This window comes from Dryobates pubescens, chromosome Z (assembly GCF_014839835.1).
Source record: "Dryobates pubescens isolate bDryPub1 chromosome Z, bDryPub1.pri, whole genome shotgun sequence".
NCBI classification, from domain to species: Eukaryota; Metazoa; Chordata; class Aves; order Piciformes; family Picidae; genus Dryobates; species Dryobates pubescens.
This window is the reverse complement of record NC_071657.1, coordinates 87400382-87420100: the sequence shown is the minus strand read 5'-3', so window position 1 is coordinate 87420100 and position 19719 is coordinate 87400382. Positions and strand designations below refer to the sequence as shown.

General features: G+C 42.0%; 1 protein-coding gene across 1 annotated transcript in view; it reads right to left on the bottom strand.

The window, feature by feature from the left end:
* ATP8B2 (ATPase phospholipid transporting 8B2) overlaps positions 1–19719 on the bottom strand; it is an 81897-nt gene that overhangs the window by 28773 nt on the left and 33405 nt on the right. The window contains exons 5-13 of the mRNA XM_054178405.1: positions 18298–18396; positions 17423–17484; positions 15516–15588; positions 15256–15326; positions 14079–14161; positions 9456–9614; positions 8400–8488; positions 3103–3299; positions 1728–1936 (exon numbers count right to left, since the gene is read on the bottom strand). Of these exons, the coding sequence (XP_054034380.1) occupies positions 1728–1936; positions 3103–3299; positions 8400–8488; positions 9456–9614; positions 14079–14161; positions 15256–15326; positions 15516–15588; positions 17423–17484; positions 18298–18396 (1042 nt within the window). The remainder of the gene's footprint in view (positions 1–1727; positions 1937–3102; positions 3300–8399; positions 8489–9455; positions 9615–14078; positions 14162–15255; positions 15327–15515; positions 15589–17422; positions 17485–18297; positions 18397–19719) is intronic.

Below are 19719 nucleotides of genomic sequence, written 5' to 3'. Positions count from 1 at the left end.
TCCCTGAACAACCACAGAAAAGGAGTAGGCAAAACCTATTCTTCCCATGTCTGAGTAACAATGCTGATGTGCTAATTTTCCCTGAACTGATGATCTGGTCTCAGAAATGGAAGACATTTCCAGGAAATACTTGAAACTTCTGTCTGAAAAAAAAATTAAAATTAAATTACTTGGAAGGTCTAGATTGTACCCAGCCCAGACAAATTTAACACTTTGTTGAAATAAGATTAAATAAGTTGAGCTGTATACTAGATCCATACCTGCACCAGCAACCTCGTATGTCAAAAAAGTTTAGTTACTGGTACTCCCCCACAAAAGCCCTGAGGGTACAGAAGAAACTAAGCAGTCATCTTTCTTGAGAACTGTACACCATTTGAAACATGGGAAACCACAACCATGAAGCTTTTGGACACCTCTTTCCCAATGGGAACTGTAAGCCTGGAGAGTAACTTCCCTGGCCTCAGAACTAATTTATCCTCTCTGGCACAGCTTTACAAAGTTCTGTTCTATTCTATTCTATTCTATGTAAATAGTAAAATTGTAATGAAAATCCAGCTGAGATCACCTCCTAACCTGTACTGGTGTAGTTTATTATTCCTTCCCATGTGCAGGACTCTGCACTTATCCTTGTTGAACCTCATTAGGTTCCTCTCTCTGGAGGAGAGAGCCCAGCTCTCCACTCTGTCCAAGTCTTGCTGAATGGCTGCACAGCCTTCAGGTGTATCAGCCAAGCCTCCCATTTTTGTGATCAGCAAACTTGCTGAGCAGACACTCTGTCCCATAATTAGTGTCATCAAGGTGTGACACAGCAAAACAAGCATCCCTCTATGAATAAGCATTGGCTAATTTCTTGGGGGAACTTAGTGATGTTAATCAGTCAGTCTCTGAACAGTTAGCACTTCTTGAGCATTGTGAAGAAAACTGCCCTGGGGTCATACAATAAATGAGCCTTTTAAGTCAATAGCTGAGCTAACAACTTTTGTTTCCCATTTTTTTCGATAATTTTTTCTCTCCTGTGGTAGGTGAAATATGCCAGGTGTAAAGACAAATGATCAGCCCGTTGACTAGGGGCTGACCAAAGGTTCAGCTACCTCAATAGGATGTGGAAAACCACTGCCCATGACATAAGGTATTGCTGAATGTGAGACAAAAAAGTGTGAGAAGCTGGACAAATTAGCAGATAACCCCCTGAGTCTGGTTTCACAAGCAGTTGTGTGAGTTATGTGCTATGTTTTGCAGGGTTAGTAATACCTAGGTAACCATGCCAATAGTAACTTTAAAGTCTGAGTTTACTTAGGTAGTAATATCAGAAAAACGAACAAACAAACCCCAACCAACCAAGCAAAACAAACAAACAACAAACCCCCAACAAACTAACCAAACCAACCAAGCACACACACACACCTCAAAACACCAAAACCAAACCAAACCAAAAACACAATCCCCTACAAATTTGAGTACAGATGTAGCAAAATGGAACCAACAAGGAAAAAGCAATGAGGTGCACATTTTGTGGTTGGGATGACACTGGGGAAGAAAAAAGAATGTTAAAGGACAGCAAAAATGGGAAACAAGGGACAGGAAAATTATGCTGTGATATGCAAATGATGCACTTGCCACTGCAGCTTCTGCTAGACACTGTTTTCTGGAGATCACATTTAATCCCTGTGGACTAAGATGAATATAATGGAATAAAACTCAGAGAACAAGGCAAATAGAGAACATACCATAGGATTTGCCATTGATGGAACATTTGTTGAAACACATGATGTTCTGAGTGAGAGTTCCTGTTTTGTCTGAGAAGATGTACCTGATCTGCCCCAGCTCTTCATTGAGTGTCGTTGTACGAGCCTGAGCTGGGGTATCATTTGGTGGATAATACATTTTACGGTCCCAGTCAATGTAGAAACTGTTACCCAAGCGTATAATCTCTACACTGGTGAAACAGGAAACAAAGGTGATGGAATATTCATTAGTTCAAGGGACAAGATCTTTATCTTCAGCACCACCATTAAAGACTGCAATTAGAAGACAACTTTGAAGGTAATGACAGGGCATACAGGTTGTACTTAAATAGCCTGTAGTAAGCAATGCTGAAGGAAGTCCCTCTGGAACAATGCTAGGTTTAGGAACAATGCTAGGTTTATACCAAATCCTTCTTCTTTACTCATAAACTAACATTTTTTAAATCTATCTGAAAAGTTTCAGAAATTTTCAGATTGAAAAGCAAGGCAGTGGGTTTCACTTGGTGCTGTTGCAGGAGTGGTACTCAGATAGGGGTAGTTTCCAGCTAGGCTCTGGGCTGGGCTGAGCCCGGTGCCAGGGGATGAGCACAGCCATGGCTCAAACAACCCAGAGTCCCACAACAAGCAAGTCACGATGTAATTCAGCACAACCAAAGAGCTGTATGAGCTCCCAAATGACATGAATTCCCACTTTGCTGCTCATGTGACGTACTGGACGGGAATGGGATTAACTCCTCATATTTACTGATACATAAGAGAGCCTCAGTAACAAAGCTGCCTGAAGAGTTAGGTACAATGATAGGCTATGCAGGCCTCCTCAGCCTATGCCCCAGCCTCCAGCTTTTGCAAGCATCACAGACATATTGCCTGGTCATTACCTCTGGTTGCCTATCTGCAATAACCAACACAGGACTATGTTTTCTGGGAAATGATGACATTTTCTCTGTTCATATAGCACTAAGTATTATGAATCCTCAACCTGGTTGCACCTACTTACCTTGCAGTCCACTCTGCACATGAGCCCTGCAACCGTGTCTTTCACTTCATATGATGCTCAGTGCAAATGAGAGAGAACAAGATGCTAACCACAGCAGGTTTCCAGCCTTACTCCTATAGCATCCTACACCTACACTTTCCTTTAACTGCAAAATCACGGTCTCCTCTACAAGGGCTCACACTTGTCCTTGATCTAACCCTGATGAAGGCCTCCAAAGGCAGCAGAAATAAGAAGGTATTGTGGTTGTGTGATCATGCACAATGAGGGTGCATTTATGGTCTAAGGGAAATGCTGCTCCCAGCTAAGGCAAAAGCTAAACCTCTCCTAAGATGAAACATGAAAAGAGGTTCTGTCACGTACCTGACATACAGTGAAATTGGCACCACCGTGTTCAGAATGATCACATATGACCAGAACATGAGAAAGCCAGAGTAGGAGGCGGAGTGGACACCTTCTGCCCAGGGCAGATAGACTTGGAAATAATAGCCCTTATCATGCTCCCAGATGCCATTGCCAATGGCTAGGATAAGGCACATCAGTGCTAAAAATACAAAGATCTGGAAAGAAAAAGAAAAAAGGCAAAAAAAAAGGACAAAATATTGCATCTTAGAAACAAGGAATTTAGCACATGCAGGTAAATCAGAAGACCCCAATGACACTGGGCTGGACAGCCAAAATCAGAGGGGAAAAAAGTGTTCCTAGGGGTGAAGAAAGTAAAGCAGCAAAGTGATGACACTGTTACATCAAGGACAAAATTACACAAACTGACACAAGAATCACAAGACTTCAGACAGCTGCAGATTTAAGTCCAAGGCAGATGCTTAAACCCGGGTGCTCAAAGGCAGCTGGCTGCATAACATCAGATCTCAGTAGAGGTGAGTTGAGTCACAGGTTCTTAAATATTTAGCTTTAAACTTGGGAATAAAAACTGCCTGGAAGACCTTATCTGCCCATTTGATGGATGTGTCACAGTTTTTCTCACCATTTCTGAAAAACTGCTGAAGATGGTTTCTACCACAGAAAATGCAGCACTGTGCAGGCTGGAATTCAGCACTGGGTATCATTCTGACAGTTAAAAGAGAGTTAATCACTGACTCAGAACTAATGGCTGCCTTGGTACCTGCCATCACAATCAGATTACATTTCCTTTGATCAAACAGAAAGCAACACTAACTAGCAGAGTGTGTCCTTGGACTTTAGAGAAGCCTATATCCTGAAGCCATGGGAAGAGCAACTGGGAAAAGAATTACAAAGTGGGAGATTTTAGTGAACTCTGGGACTTGCTTGGGAACATCACTGAATAGATACAAAACCATTCTGTAACTCATAAAGCACATTTGATTGAAAAAAGACAAGAACATATCAATACAGTAATTTGGAAGAGAATACAAAAACAGAAGGAAGGAAGAAATGAAGTTAGCAGAAGTTATTAAATAATAGCCAGGAATTAGAGAGCTATGAATATCTAACAGCCATAGGAAGTACCAATAAAAGAAAACAGTAAACTCATAAACAGGTGTGGAAAAGGCAGACATGTTCAACAAATAGTCCTGCAAGAATGAAGGAGAAAGAAAGCAGAAGGGAGCAGATGGAAAAGGCATTATTTTCTGTGAAAAGGATCACTTCAATCTAGTTGGTCCAGGTAATTTAAAGATGAAATCTTACACGGACAGGCTGAAAATTTGTCTTAATGAGTAAGGTTGGGGTTTAGCAATACTTTGAAAACTGAGAAGCTCCATCATACTGAAATCTGTTAACGTAATTCCAGAATTTGAAAGGTAGAAATGGTGATTGCTGGAAAGATAAAATGAAGTTAGCTTGACATCCTTCCTGGACAAATAATGCCATGATCTAGTTGTGAGGTCTGTTGGAGCAGGTTGGACTTGGTGGTCCTTGGGGTCTCTTCCAACCTTAGTTACTGTGAGTTACTGTGAAAAATGGTTCTGTTGATACAGACTTCTCCAAATATTTGACTTAGACCAACCAACATCCTAAAGAAAATGCTGCAGCATCCTAATGAAAGGCTGCACAACAGAAAATTAAGAATCATCTTTTGCAACCATAATCATTATGCTGGTCCATTTTTATAAGGCCACCCAGTAATAATCACATTAAACCTTTAATCAGCCTTTTCAAAAAAAACAGTAATTGAGAGACAAACATAGAATATGCCTGGCAAAGCTGGTATTTGCATTACTGAGGTAATCCATGAGAGAAAGAAGGATACTTTCATGGAGTGATTTGAATCACATGGTGAAAAGCTCACATCCGACCAACTTCAGTTTTCATACCAAGAAGCTGCTAAAAGGGGACTGCAGTAAATACAGGTGCTGGGCTGAGCTTCAAGAGACACATTTATTTGCCACCTCAGAAGTAGCTTTTCTGTTTAATCTAGGAGGCCAAATAAATTATTTCATTTGTGAAATGGAGACAACATTGCTTGCTGGTAAGAAATGTGGTGCAGTGTTTTTAAGCCTCTGTGACCAGCAGTAAACACAGACTTCAATTTGTGCAGTCATAATCATCAGGACTTGATATATGAGAGGCACAAACCCTTACTAAACTGATGGGCACAGACGGAGAAATTAGACAAGGCTGTCTATTTTTGTAGGTATTTCTGTTGGTCACATAAGTAAATTTACTTCTTTCTACAAACTTTTGTCTGTTGTAAAAGAAATTTGTTATAGGAGACAGCCAGCTCTTCTATTTTATCGCTGTACCCTGCATGATTCCTCACTGTCCCACAGATTAAAAACTGTCAATTTGCAGAATATCACAATCCAAGTAGGAAATTCAGTATGTGACTCAGCAGCAGAAATACAGAGGGCAGCAATAGCTGAACTTTTCTGCAGCACAGCAGCTCTCGTCTATGACTGCACTTGCTTTACGAACACTTCACTTTACATGCATTTGGCATGTCAATGCTTTCACCCCTAGCAGACTCATTAGTGCAATAACCATGCTTACTCAAGTTCACTAGCATGCTGTTTGTTTTGAGACTAATGCAAAAGACCAAGACATTAGTAGTGTCCCTGGAGATTAATTTCTGTGCAGAGAAACAACTGTGTAGAGTGTTTTCACCATAGCCATAGCTCTGCAAGAGAAGGATATGAAAATACCCTGATTGGAGGCTTGTGCATCACGAAGCTTCCTAGGCTTCCTTGCATGAGCATTCTCCCAACCTGGGCCCTGCTCTTGCAGCACCTGCAAAAGATCCTCTGCAGGACTGAGTAGGATTTTTATAAAGAGGAGCTGACTTTTGACAAACACTTCCTATTGAACTGTCAATTCAAGCTGCCTCAGTTTCTTTATTGGAACTTGAACTTCTATTCCAGGATTTGAAGCAGTAAGTTGTTCAAGAGATGAAGATGATAGTGCTGTTTCTCTGAAAACATGTTCCCCCAAGCCTGCTAAAAAGCACGTTTTGGAGGAAAAAGCATTCCTTGAGCTGACGGGTGTGTCTGCTGGCGGAACATTCACATCTCTCTCAGAGCCTCAAGAAACACTTCAAAATGTGAAAAAAATGGCTATGGTTTCCATCTGGAAAGGATCACTCCTGATTAACCCTTGTTGGTGAACTCTGCTTAATCACTGCTTTGTACCCGCAAGTTTTATGGACAATTAAACAGCTTTGCAGTGTTAGCACGGAACAAGTTTCATTACACTTAAAGTGAGCTATTTATAGGAAGCTGCGGCTGCCCTGTATTTCCAAATTCAGGAGAGCAATATACTGCCTCTTTTACTCATAGTGCTTGATCTTCTACTACCCAGTGAGCTGGAAGGACCTGGTTCCACCTCCCCTTGGGTGTGAAAAGAGCCTAGAGCTTAGAGTAAGATAGAGCATAGACATCAAGAAGTTAGGTGCCCTAAAAGGGTGTAAAAGAGAAAAACACACCCTTGGCTCCAGCAGCATGAAAGAGGCTGATGCAATGAGCTGCAACTTGCTCAGTTTTTTAAAACAAAGCCAAGGGGTAAACTCATCTCATTTGTGTTCATGAAGAGAGGCCAAACAGACTGGGTGGGACCCTTAACTTGTAAAAGATTTGGCAAGCATTAATTGAATGCTAACTTCCATTTTCCCTATTCGGTATTTCTCTTCTCTGTTTCTGTATCTTATGGTATGGTATAGAGCATAACATGACAGCTAAGAAAATGTGGAGTTTTTCAAATGCTTGCAAATTCTGAATATTTTTTTCCCTGCCCTCTTAAGTGTTAAGAAAAAAAACCCTGGGGAAAACAAGCTGATGATGGTGATCATGATTTTCACTTGGCAGAGATAGTGTAAGGCTGTTAAAGTCAAGGGCACATCCTTACTGTACACAGAGCAAGGCCTCAAGAAGCCTTGAAGATGGACCTGGAGAGGATTTGCATGCTGTGGCACTTCACAGCAAATGCTCAGAACATGGCTTCAGAGCTCTGGGACCTGGGCTAATTACCACTGCTTTGATACAATTTCAGTTTCACACAGACACAACTCCCTCTGTTCAATAACATCTCTCATCACTGGGCCCACCTAAAAAGCTTTTGTGATCCTGAGGAAAAAGCAGGAGGACAGGAATGAAATGAAAAGGTTGAAGAGTGGTGCCCTCCTGGCGACTTCTGTGCAATAAACCCCAGTGCCATGGAGGCATGAAGCCAAGGAGGGCAGGGAGAGCTCAGGATAATCTTACTGTGATGGACAGACTGCTGTTGAATACCTTCTCCAGGGCTTGCTTAGAGCCTGAGGATGGATTCTGGCCCCAGCCTAGGCTGGAGAGCAAGGAGAAGAGGGAAGAAGAAACAGTGTTCACCACACTGTCCTAGTGTAATAAACTAAAGGTTGTTGAATATGCATGGGAAAGAATGACAAACTTGCACCCCAAAGAAAAATAAACCCTGAAACTAAAAACCTTTCTTCAAGCAAGATTGCGTAAAGCAGTGTCAAGAGTATATATCTTCCTTCCTTGAGTGGCTTTGAACTTAAGCAGTAAAATATTGCAAGAGTTCATAGAAGAACCACTACCCTTGCTTGGAAGTATTTTCCATTTATTAAGACTACTGACAAGCTGAACCGTCAAATCAGATGGGTTTTCCAGTTTCAGAAGAGTGCCTGCTTTATAAGATTAGTGTTCTCAAATTTCCCAGCTGCTAAACCCACCAGTTTCTGAGTATTAATGAGACCGTGTCTCACATTTTACCCTAATGTGTTAAGTCTGAAGCTGGCATCATGTAAATTAACAAACTCAATTACCAAGTCTTGTGCTGATATTATCAGAGATGCCAAGAAATTGGAAGGGAGAGACATGCTAGTGTTGGTTTAAATAGAAAATGGCAAGATTTCAGGGGAAAAAAAGGCATTTGCAAGCTTCAAAGCAATTTTCACCAAAAAAAAAAAAAAAAGAGAGAGAGAGAAAGAAAGGAAAAAAGAAAAAAAAAAAAGCAGAGCAAGGGAGAGGAGAGCAAATGAAAAGCTCAGAAGAAGGCTCCTGAATGTTTTTGATTTGCAAGATGGGCTGGCAGAGGCACTGTAAAACTCATGCTCCTAATAAATTATTACATGATTTTTCTTTCTATCGTTAGACATTTCTGATATTCTATAATTTGTATGGACAAAGAGGTGGAGAATCTGGAAATGATGAACACATCTGAAGAAATGAAGGTACAATTATCAGACTTACCAGCAACACAAGGACGTTCATGAGGCGATCAATGCTAGTCCGTTTAAACGTTGTTTTTCCACTATTCTGCATCAGTTTGGTGTCTGGGCCTGGAGAGGAAACACACTCTTGAATTCTGGTATTAAAGCTAAGCCATTTCAAAGCTGATTCCCTCCGAGGCCCCACTGCCCTTTACAGCACAAATACCCATCACAGCTTTCTTGAAGGCAGGTGCATACAGTTTAGAGTGTTAGTGGGAAAGTTTGGCACAAAAAGGTTAAGTCACTTGCCTTAGATTGTATGGAGAGAGTCAGATAAAGCTATTAATTCTGGATTTTGACCCTGGTCTCTTTCAGCAGTCAATCCTCCCTTTCAGGTTTAATCACTTTTTACAGAATACCTGATACTGCTCTGTTATTGGTGACATATTATACATCATCTCACATGTCTACAGTAGTATAGAAACAATAGAAGGTCTATGCTCACAAAAAGAGTAGATATAATGGCCTACAACACTATTATGGATGACTCTGATATTTCAATATTTATTATAATCACAAAAATCACATGGAATTTTAAATGGAATACACTTTAAAGTAAAAATGTTTGAGGAAGCCTGATGAAAGGAGGATTCCATTTGTCCCCTTGTGTGCCAGTAAAAGTAGATTTAATTTAATTCAGCTTTAATACTTAAACAGATTTAATTCTTATATTCTTTCTTACTGATTGATCAAGACTTCTCTCATACTCTGCTGCATGCATTTCTGAAATAAAAGACTACTTCTGCTCACTAAAACATTCAATCAAGATGGAATTGGATGTTGTAATCTAGATCAAATTTTCTCTTACGGACCACTATAAAAAGGCTAAGATTACAATTCCCTGCCATATGCGTAATTTCTATCCTAAAGCTAAGCCAAGGGATCTCATATATCATTTTGCTTTTGTTCTTCTACCTGATAGAAACATATTTTTCAAAGAGGAAAATACTTGGTTCCTTTGTGCAGGCTGGGTGTGACGTATTTCCATGCTAGTGCTGCTGTGCTCTGTAACTCACTTGTCGATTTTTCTACCTACCTGCATAAATAACAAGCCCAAAGCACCATTCTGTGTTCCTAATAGTACAACCCCTCAGCAACATCTTCTCATTGTCCAGGGCATACTTCTCTCCTCGAAGAGTAAGAGTTCCTGTGAATTTGTCCAGTTTGTTATTTGGTGCCTCACATTTTATTTCACCTACAAAAGGAAGGTAAAAACAAAAATTAAAACCTTGGTCCAGAAAGGTATCAGTCAGTACTGTCCTCCCAGCTCTTCCCTTGACAGGGAATATTTCACACTGTAGCTGCAGTCCAGTCCTGACCTCTTTGTTCCCATCCTGTATTCTGTATTTGCTGATGTTTTGTGATGTGGCTGTTTCCTCATATTCATGCCATAATCCAATGAACCTGGATTTACCTTGTTCTTCGAACATGGCAGTTTTCTTGCCATTACAGTACTAAACAAAGTTTCCACAGCTTTTATGTGGGTGAGAAGTGTTGAACCAGCACCATACTTTTAATCCTTTCACAGCAAAATCAGTGGTAAGATGTCACTGGGTAACTTTACCTGAAAGTGCTGACCTCACATAATTCCTGTTCCATTTTCTTTAAAACCGCAGGGGCACAAGGCAGAAAAATAATAGCCTGAAGGCTGCAAGAGAGTAATTAAGTGCAGTGTCTTTGTTTCAAAATTTCATCTGTTTTATAACGTAAGTCCCAGTGGCAAATGGGGGGGGGGGGAAGACAAGACACTGCTACCTTCTTTGGCCATGCAGCTGACCCTGTAAGTGATTTGGAGAGCCTGTTTCTATTTCTGTGCTTTATTTCTTGTAATAAAATATGTTCACACAAAACTGTGTGAACTGCAGTATAAAAATGGTTATTTAAATCAACATTTGCACTTGACATCTAAAAATTCAAAGCAAAGCCCTGTGGATATATTGAAAATAACTGGAAAATCCAAATGTGCTGTGCTGAGAGGGAATTCAAGGGTTCAGTCTCTTCAGCTAATCAGCAGGAACATTGAAGTTATTTTCTTTGGAGCCTGCAAATACCTACATAAGGACTAACATTTGCAGAGAATACAGCTCTTCAAGTTGTTCTAAGACAAAACAGACCAGGCTCAAGGGACTGGAAATAGAATAGAATAGAATAGAATAGAATAGAATAGAATAGAATAGAATAGAATGGAATGGAATGGAATGGAATGGAATGGAATGGAATGGAATGGAATGGAATGGAATGGAATGGAATGGAATGGAATGGAATGGAATGGAATAGACCAGGTTGGAAGTTGGAAGAGACCTTTGAGATCATTGCATCCAACCTGTCAATCAACACCACCTAATCAACTAAACCATGCAACCAAGCAAGTCTCCCCCTGAACACCTCCAATGATGGTGATTCCACCACCTTCCCAGGCAGCCCATTCCAATGGGCAATCACTCTCTTAGGAATTTCTTCCTAACCTCCAGCCTAAACCTCCCCTGGCACAGCTTGAGACTCTGTCCTCTTGTTCTGGTGCTGGCCACCTGGGAGAAGAAACCAAACTCTGCCTGTCTACAACCTCCCTTCAGGTAGTTGTAGACAGCAATGAGGTCTCCCCTGAGTCTCCTCTTCTCCAGGCTAAGCAACCCCAGCTCCCTCAGCCTCTCCTCATAGGGCTTGTGTTCCAAACCCCTCACCAACTTTGTTGCCCTTCTCTGGACACGTTCCAGCAAGTCAGCATCCTTCCTAAAGAAAGCAAAATTTTAAAACTTGTGGTATTCTCCACCACCATGAATTTCAAATGGGAGTTTTTTTCATAGAGAAGCTCTACTCTAGGTCAAGCAAATCATCAAATTTGATAGATTAAATGTTTAGGAAATGCTGTCACATATGTGATATCAGAGCTCATACTAACAACTATGCTATCTTCTATTTTTTCTTCTAGTTAACCCAAGAACAACCTGAGCTATACTCCTATTATTTCCAGAAGTCTGTAGTAACCAGACCTGTCTCACTGCAACTCTTGAAACCTCTTGAAAAGCACAAATTACACAGAGACTCTGCAGTGCAAGAGCACAATGGGCCTTTGGTGAACCAAACCCAGCAGGAAGACTGTGGCTCTCCTCATGCCAGCTGTGGGACAATGCTCACTCATGTGAGTACCTCACATGCCAGCATCCATGGCTACTTTACAGTAAGCTGTTGAGTTTGGGTTACTGATACACTGACTGCGAGATCAGAATAGAGTAACTCAAATTTGACTGATCACAAAGAAGTGAGAAGCTCTAGAGACTCAGCCAATGCACCTGCACTGACCCCAGTAACTCTGTAACTGAAGATACCTCTGCAAGGCATCTCCTGTCTGCTCCTCCCATTAACAGCAAGCTGATACCTGAATGCATCTCACTTGAAAAAAAATATATACTGCTAAGTCTACATGTGATAAGTAGTAGGTAACCAAAAAGCATTCTTTCATTTTTCATCTCCCAGTTCCCCAAATCAAGTAATGAATTTCAATGTTTTGCAAGCGTCTTCCTTATCTGAACAATCGCAGTGTCAACAAACATCATAACTCACATTAAGCATTCCACTGAGTGCCTGTATTAGCTGCTCACCCCCTTCCTCTCTTCCTGTCTTAAGAAGTAATTAGATAAAGAGTTACATAAATATTTAAATAGTTCTACAGAGGTTTGCTGGAGAAATGCAAGGTTGGGTCTGATTCCAGGCACTCTTCCCAGTACTCTGCCAAATATAAATAATCCTGGGAAACATTTTATTTATTTATTTCATGTCTTGCAAAGAAGCCACTTTTATTTACAATATAACTAAAATAAGAGATTTAAAGGACAAACAAATATTTTATTTAAAAAAAAGTTGTAATTTTCCAAGGATTTTGAAACATTTTGTTTAACTGTGCAATTTCAAGAATGCAGTAACCTTGGATAAATATTAAACAGAAATCCTTGAAAAGTTATTCCAGGCCAAGGTTTTGCTGCAAACTGATACACACTGCAGCCTCTTCAGGAAAACAATGAAGGCATGCCACTCTGACAATTAACATGAAGCAGCTAACTGCACCCATGAAAGCATGTATCTCGAAACCTCAGCCACCATTTCAGAGAAATCCTGATGTGCTGAGCTGACACTCAGCTGAGCCATTATTTCATAAAACCTTTATGTAGAAAGCAAAAGAAAAGCCGATGCCTTTGGATGACCCTACCACAGACAGTCCCACTATGCTGCCACATGCTCACTATTTTTCCTGGAATTTTGTAGTTATTCCAAAGTGAATTTTTTAAAAACTATTTTCCCTCTTTATCTAAAAGTATTTCCTGAGAGCCTGCAGTCCTTGAGACATTCCAAGGACAGCAGCAATCACTCCACCCCTTTCCGTACGGACTCTTCCCATAATCCTGCCCTTGTATCTAAGCCAGCAGGGCACTGAGGATTATGGCTAACACCACTTGGTCTTTCCTCCATCCTCTCTTTGTAGACAGATGATGTGTGAGCATGGAGCATTCCAGTTTTGATATGTCTGGATCATTTCTCTCTGTATGCTGCTATGTGTTCCCTGGTATCCAGTGACAGAATGTGTGGGAATAGCTCAAAGCCATGCCAGGGGGAGGTTCAGACTGGATTTAGGAAGCATTTTTTTACTGAAAGAGAGCTCTCACACTGCAACAGGCTTCCTAGATTGGCAGATGATGCCCCAGTGTTTGAGATGCATTTTGACAATGTCCTTACTAACACTCTTTCATTTCGGTCAGCTCTGAAGTAGTCAGGCAGTTGGACTAGATAATCATTGTAGGTGCCTTCCAAATGAAATAGTACAGTTTTCCTATCTATTCTATTTTATTGTAATTCATAAGGTCTCCAGAGGAGACCTTATTGCTCTCTACAACTACCTGAAGGGAGAGTGTAGTCAAGTAGGGGTTGGTCTCTTCTCCCTGGCAACCAGCACCAGAACAGGAGGACACAGTCTCAAGCTGCACCAGGGGAAGTTTTGGCTCAAGATGAGGAGAAAGTTCTTCACAGAAAGCGTTATTTGCCATTGGAATGGGCTGCCCAGGGAGGTGGTTGAGTCACCATCCCTGGAAGTGTTCAGGAGGCTATTTGATGTGGCACTTGAAGCTATAGTTTAGTTAGTCATGAGGTGTTGGGTGATAGGTTGGATTTGATGATCTCTCAGGTCTTTTCCACCTTACTGATTCTATGACCCTATGATTCTGTATTTATCTGATATACAAAACAGTGCTGATAAAGCTGCCCATTAACCACATCTGTACCACTTGTATTTAAATATCTTAAAAGGCAGCCTTTATGGTAGCATTAAGAGAGGAGAGAAATGCTGGCAGGGGCTTGGAACTAGATGATTGTTAAGTTCCCTTCCAGTTCAAACTATTCTGTTATTCAAGACTAGAGAAATACACAGCCAGAGAGAGAATTCCCACCAGTGCAGTTTCAATTTATGGCCATGCATGGCACCAAGACCTTCCTGTGTGCTGTTGATACCTATTGAACTGAATGCAATGCTCCCATTCTGTTCTCCTGCTGCTGCAACCAGAGAACTCCTGGCAGGGAGCAGGGGACAGCCCAGAAGGAAGATTCTCAGACAGTGTGTCCACCTTGTGTTTGGGCAAGTCCTCTGGAAAGTGGATTTTCCATGTAGACTCACCATTGAATTCTGTCAGTTTCTGAAGATCTTCTCCAAGCTCTGCAGTGACTGTCAGTGCCTGCTTCACCTTCAGGTTTGTTTCACTGCAGCAAGTAACACGAGATAAAAGCATGAACCAAACACCCCATGTAAACCCGAAAGCTCTGTTCTATTTTCAAGGGCTGATTTCTTCTGTGGAACATGCCATTACCAGCCCTTCCTCCCTGGCTGGAAGTTTAACTGACATGGTATCATGGTACCAAAGAGATTGATGTGGGTCTGTCTTTTCATTTTCACTACAAAGTGCCAAGACCAGGAATTCTGGGTCCCTGAGCAGCTCACTGTCTCTCCTGCCATTCATGCCACAGTGAACCCTGACGTATCTGAACACACAGGAGAGCTATGGATCGTCTCCAGTTGCTTTCTGGTCCTGAAGCAGACTCAAGTTTTGGGTCTACCTAGCTGACGGGATTGAAATGCGGTGTCAAAGAAACATTGTATTTGTTCAGAGCCTCCTGGCACTTGCATGCACAGGAACTACCAGCTCATCTTCAGCAGAGATCTAATGGGCAAAGTTCAGAGGGCTGCCTATCAGATTTGTGGAGAGCTGCAATGTCTTGATCTGTCTGGTTTTGCTTAGTACTGCTAGATGATGCCAGCTCCAGAAAATGAATAAAAGGTAATGGAAATTGGGTCATAAAGATGAGGTCAAGTCCAATTTATTTAAATTAATGTAAGTTACTTGCAGCCCTCTGACTTGTGGTCATTTGTGCCCTGGAATGAAGCCTTTGAAGTGTCCATGCATTAATATTACACTATAGTACTCCTAAGGAGATGATTGCTGGAATTATTCATTGTGATTAACTCAACCAGATAATCTGTCCAAGGGAGACATAAGAAACAGAAAGCTTCTGGCAATTAGGATAGTGCAAGAACACATTTCAAACTAACTCTCAGTGTTGGACATGCTGTCACAAAAATAAAAGTCCCCTACTCACATGAAAATTGCAATGAAAGAGGTAAAATCATCCACCAGAAGATGTTATTTTTGAGATGCCTACCCAAAGTTTATTCTATGTATCAGGAAATTCTGGCTTTAAAAAGCTATTGCAGGTAAGGTTGCAGAACCCAAGATGACTGTGGAGATCTGGGCTTGCACTGGCAGCAGTGGTTGCACCCAAGGGGCAGGCTTGCTTACCCATCCAGTTCAGCTGTCTCGATGTATGTCAGGCTGTGTGGCTCACTGCTCGACAGTAACAGTAGATCGGCCTGTGCATGGACAGACAGACTTGGCATGAGTTCACACAGTCAGAGGGCACGGCACTGCAATGCTGCTTGTGGTTTCTGCACACTGAAGGTCACTGAGACAATTGTCACCACTACTGACTCATTTGTTGTGAGGGATAGGAGTAATTACAGACACTGACTGTGAGCAGAATGAAGAGAAACTTTACTCACCGTCACAAAGTTGTTGTTCTCTAGTTTTATTATATCACCTACTTGGATGTTCATCCATTTTTCATCCTTTAACCTGCAAGAAAACTCCTATTAAGTAGGCACAAAAAGCAAACACCACTGAGGAAAGTAGGATACTCTGCTCCTGAAGCTGGGCTGTTGATGCCATTGGGACCTGATGGAGTAGGGTCTGCCATGATTTGGCTGGATCCATATTAAGTTAAAGGAGCACCACAATGAAAGCAGTAACACTGGTTGGGATGACCCACACAGGGTGGAGACCAAGCCCCACAATAACATCATAACCGCTGTGCCATGTCCTTCTCTCTGAACTGACTAATCCCTTCCTTCTCCTAAAGGGCCACATTGTCTCAGAGGAACATATTTCAACTTTGTGGAACAGACTTCCCAAACATCTGGGAAAATTGTCAGTCGAGTTAGTTTTTCTAAGTGGTATTAAGGGCCAGAGCAACAGATCTGTCTGTGTGTGAGGCTGGCTGTCAGGGCGGTCATGGTAGGTGCTTTGGCTACGCATATGCTTAGTTAAATCTATTTCTACAGCAGCCTTCACAGCTCCAAGCAAGATATGCACACAGACAGCCAGCTAAACTGCAAGCACCAGAGTCATGATAGGTTTATAAGCAAATTTTAGAGATGAGAAATATCAAGAGCTGGAACAAAATGGGACTGAATATTCAAGGTTGAGTTCACCTCAGCCTTGCTTTATCAGTGTTGGCCCAAGTTGGGTGGGGCCTATAGTTTCCAGTCTATGAGCAAAGGCAGAACACTAGAAAATTTCTATTTCAGTGTATGTTTCCTAGGCACAGTAACTAATGCAAGGTAAATTAAGGAGCTGGTTTCTTAGAAGAAAGCACAAAAAGTATGTTCCAGTCATATTTTTAACTGTTTGATCATCTGCTGGAGTTTACACAACATGGTGCTATCTATAGTACAGGAAAAAAAAGTCACGGGAGACATCACAGCTGTCTACAGCTGTGTCATACACACAGTTGGACTCCATGGAGTCACAAGTAAACAGCACATCTGCCTGCCACAAAAGCCAAAGTTGCTGCTATTTTTTTTCTCTGCAGAAAAGAACAGTACTAGTGGTACAATGTCCAAAGCACACAGACAAACTGTTTTGAGTACCTCTCAGTCAAAAAGTGCTACACACTGTCTAAGTATTATGACATGTATGTTGAAGCTATTCCTGCTTCTTTATTTAAAATGATTTGTTGATATTGCCTAACTTTGCTTAATGTGGAAATAAATGCTATAAACATAAATGGACATGGGAAGATAGCCTGGGAATCACAGAAGGAGAAACAGAAGGAAGAGAAAGAAGGGAAGGAAGGGAAGGGAGGAAGGAAGGGAAGGGAGGAAGGAAGGGAGGAAGGGAGGGAGGGAGAAAGGAAGGGAGGAAGGGAGGGAGGGAGGGAGGAAGGGAGGGAGGGAGGGAGGGAGGGAGGAAGGGAGGAAGGAAGGGAGGAAGGGAGGAAGGGAGGAAGGGAGGAAGGGAGGAAGGGAGGAAGGGAGGAAGGAAGGAAGGAAGGAAGGAAGGAAGGAAGGAAGGAAGGAAGGAAGGAAGGAAGGAAGGAAGGAAGGAAGGAAGGAAGGAAGGAAGGAAGGAAGGAAGGAAGGAAGGAAGGAAGGAAGGAAGGAAGGAAGGAAGGAAGGAAGGAAGGAAGGAAGGAAGGAAGGAAGGAAGGAAGGAAGGAAGGAAGGAAGGAAGGAAGGAAGGAAGGAAGGAAGGAAGGAAGGAAGGAAGGAAGGAAGGAAGGAAGGAAGGAAGGAAGGAAGGAAGGAAGGAAGGAAGGAAGGAAGGAAGGAAGGAAGGAAGGAAGGAAGGAAGGTATTATTAATAAAATGCTTTTTGTGGTCAAAATTACAGCAAAACAGAAAGGACTTACATGCCATTGATCAGGACCTGGACTGGGCGGTTGTTGACGTGTTTGTCACTTTTGTGTCGGTTCTGAAAATTTGATCAGTGTGTTAAAAGGCATTTCCAGGAAAACAAGCACACAGGAGGTGTAGGCAGTTCAGTCACATTTTAAATTTTCACCTAGCTGGTTGAAGGGGTCAGGCACACCAGAGACACAACTGAGTTATATGTGAGCCCATGTTTACACTAGTAATACAGCTGGACTGCAAAGAGCAACAGGCAGCTCAGACATGGAAAGTGGTTACAAATGTCCTGGCACTGCTCCGTGAAGAGCACCTCATTCACTTTCACCAGCCTACTTGGAAAGTTGTGCCAAGTCTTCACATAGCATCAAACTTACCCAATAACGTGAGAGAAGCAGATGCTAAACTCAGCCCTAATGTCAGCCCTTTGAAGACAACGGGACTTTGACCATTAGCTTTGATGACAGCAGACTTTGACCAAAGCTGTGCAAATTTGAACAATCATGCAGATGTTGTTGCTTACTCCCTGCCAAAAGTTTTTTTCTGCTTACACTGCAGATAGGTGGCAGGGCATGAGTTCTCCAAAGTGGAAGCTTAAGAATAGACTTCAGATGTATCTATCAGTGACCATATTTTCAGACATGCTGAGCAGTTTCAGAGAAAGTCAACAGAGCTGCTGGGCTGCTCAACAATTTGGAAATTCTAGCTCATTTTTAGGTAATGAATCATAGGTTTGGGGATCTAGTCTCAGGCCCCACTTGGCCACAGACCAGCTCTCTGTCTGCCTGCCCCTGACTGTGGTCATTTTCAGTGGTTTGCTTTAGTCACTGTGCTGAATTTGGGCAAACTCCAAAGTACAGGTCAGCAGTACAGATCTTACAAAATCATCGATGGCATCCTTGACTCCTGATACAGCCAGGACCAGCACTAGGGGCACCACCGTTGTAAACCAGGCCAATGAGGAAATCTGAGGAATCAACTGTAGGAAGAAAAAAATCTGAGTTGAGAAATGTTCAGGTAACAGATGGAAACAAAGTTCTGTTTTCTGTGGAAGCTGCAGATAGTATTTTCCTATGATATGTGTGCATAGAATAAAGATAGACATGCAGCTCTCTCTCTTGTAAGTGACCCCACAAAGGTGGGACAGCCAGGGAACCTATACTTTGCTAACAGAACAAGCTATAACTTAGGATATAAGCAGGAAGTGCAGTGGTTTCTCTTTCTTGTTGCTTTGTAATATTAGGATTGCAAAGTTCTCAGTGGATTTCTCTGGAGGCATTTACTTGGGCAAACAAACCTCATGCTGTCTGAGTAAGGCCTGCTGTGCAGGGCCCTCAAATTGTTTCAGTAACTCTTCACATTTTAGTGAACTAAAAACTTCATAAACAACACATAGCTGACCTTGCTCTTCCAATATCAACAGAGCCATTTTGTTTCCCCTGTTTTTAATAGTGAGAGGACCCAAGAGTTGATGGAGACTCTGTCATGCCTCAGTGATGCAGAGATGGATGTCTGCTCCAGTACAGTTCTCCCCTTGCTCTAGAAGAGCAGCAGTAATGATGGAAGCAATGCCAAATTAGCATCACTGTGTCCATTACATTGGATCTGGGCAGTGTCTGATCCATGAGCAGCTGCTTAAGCCTGGAGAGCTGCCCTTTGAGATTGCTTATTCTGCTGTGCTGCCACAACTGACATTGTATAGGCACCACCAAATCCAGCCAGGAGGAGTGATGCAAGTACATCCCTGCTCAGCTGTGAAGGCTGCAGAGATGCATGACTGTTACCTTTTTACTTAATCAGGACTATGTATGTCCTACTGGGCCATGGCAAAGCAGTGAGGAGGCAGAGTCCCCACAGCCTACCCATCACATTCACTCCTGATGGAGGAAGAGATACTCCCAGCATTAGAGGGATGGAGTTAGTGGGCAGAAGGCGGGGGCAGGAATTAAGTAACATGAATATAAAGACTAATGGCTGCCCTTCTTACCATACTTAGATGCAGTTAGCAGAAAAATCTGATTGCTTTTATACGCAGTCACTCCTAGTTGGTTCAGCGAAAGACAGAGTGGAATATAGACTGAAATACTGTGAATTTGTTAGACAAACAGCTAGAGTGCAGTACAACAACACAAGCAGTATTGTCAGCCTAGCTGAAAATGCACTTTCACTAGTTTCATGAAAACTATACAGGGGCTGAAATTTGCCAGATCCCTTCCCTGTGAACAGGTGAGGAACACTGTATTAGTCTGCTAGGGGCTTCATTACATTTTGCCTGTGCTTTCTTTGTGAGCTGAAATTGAGA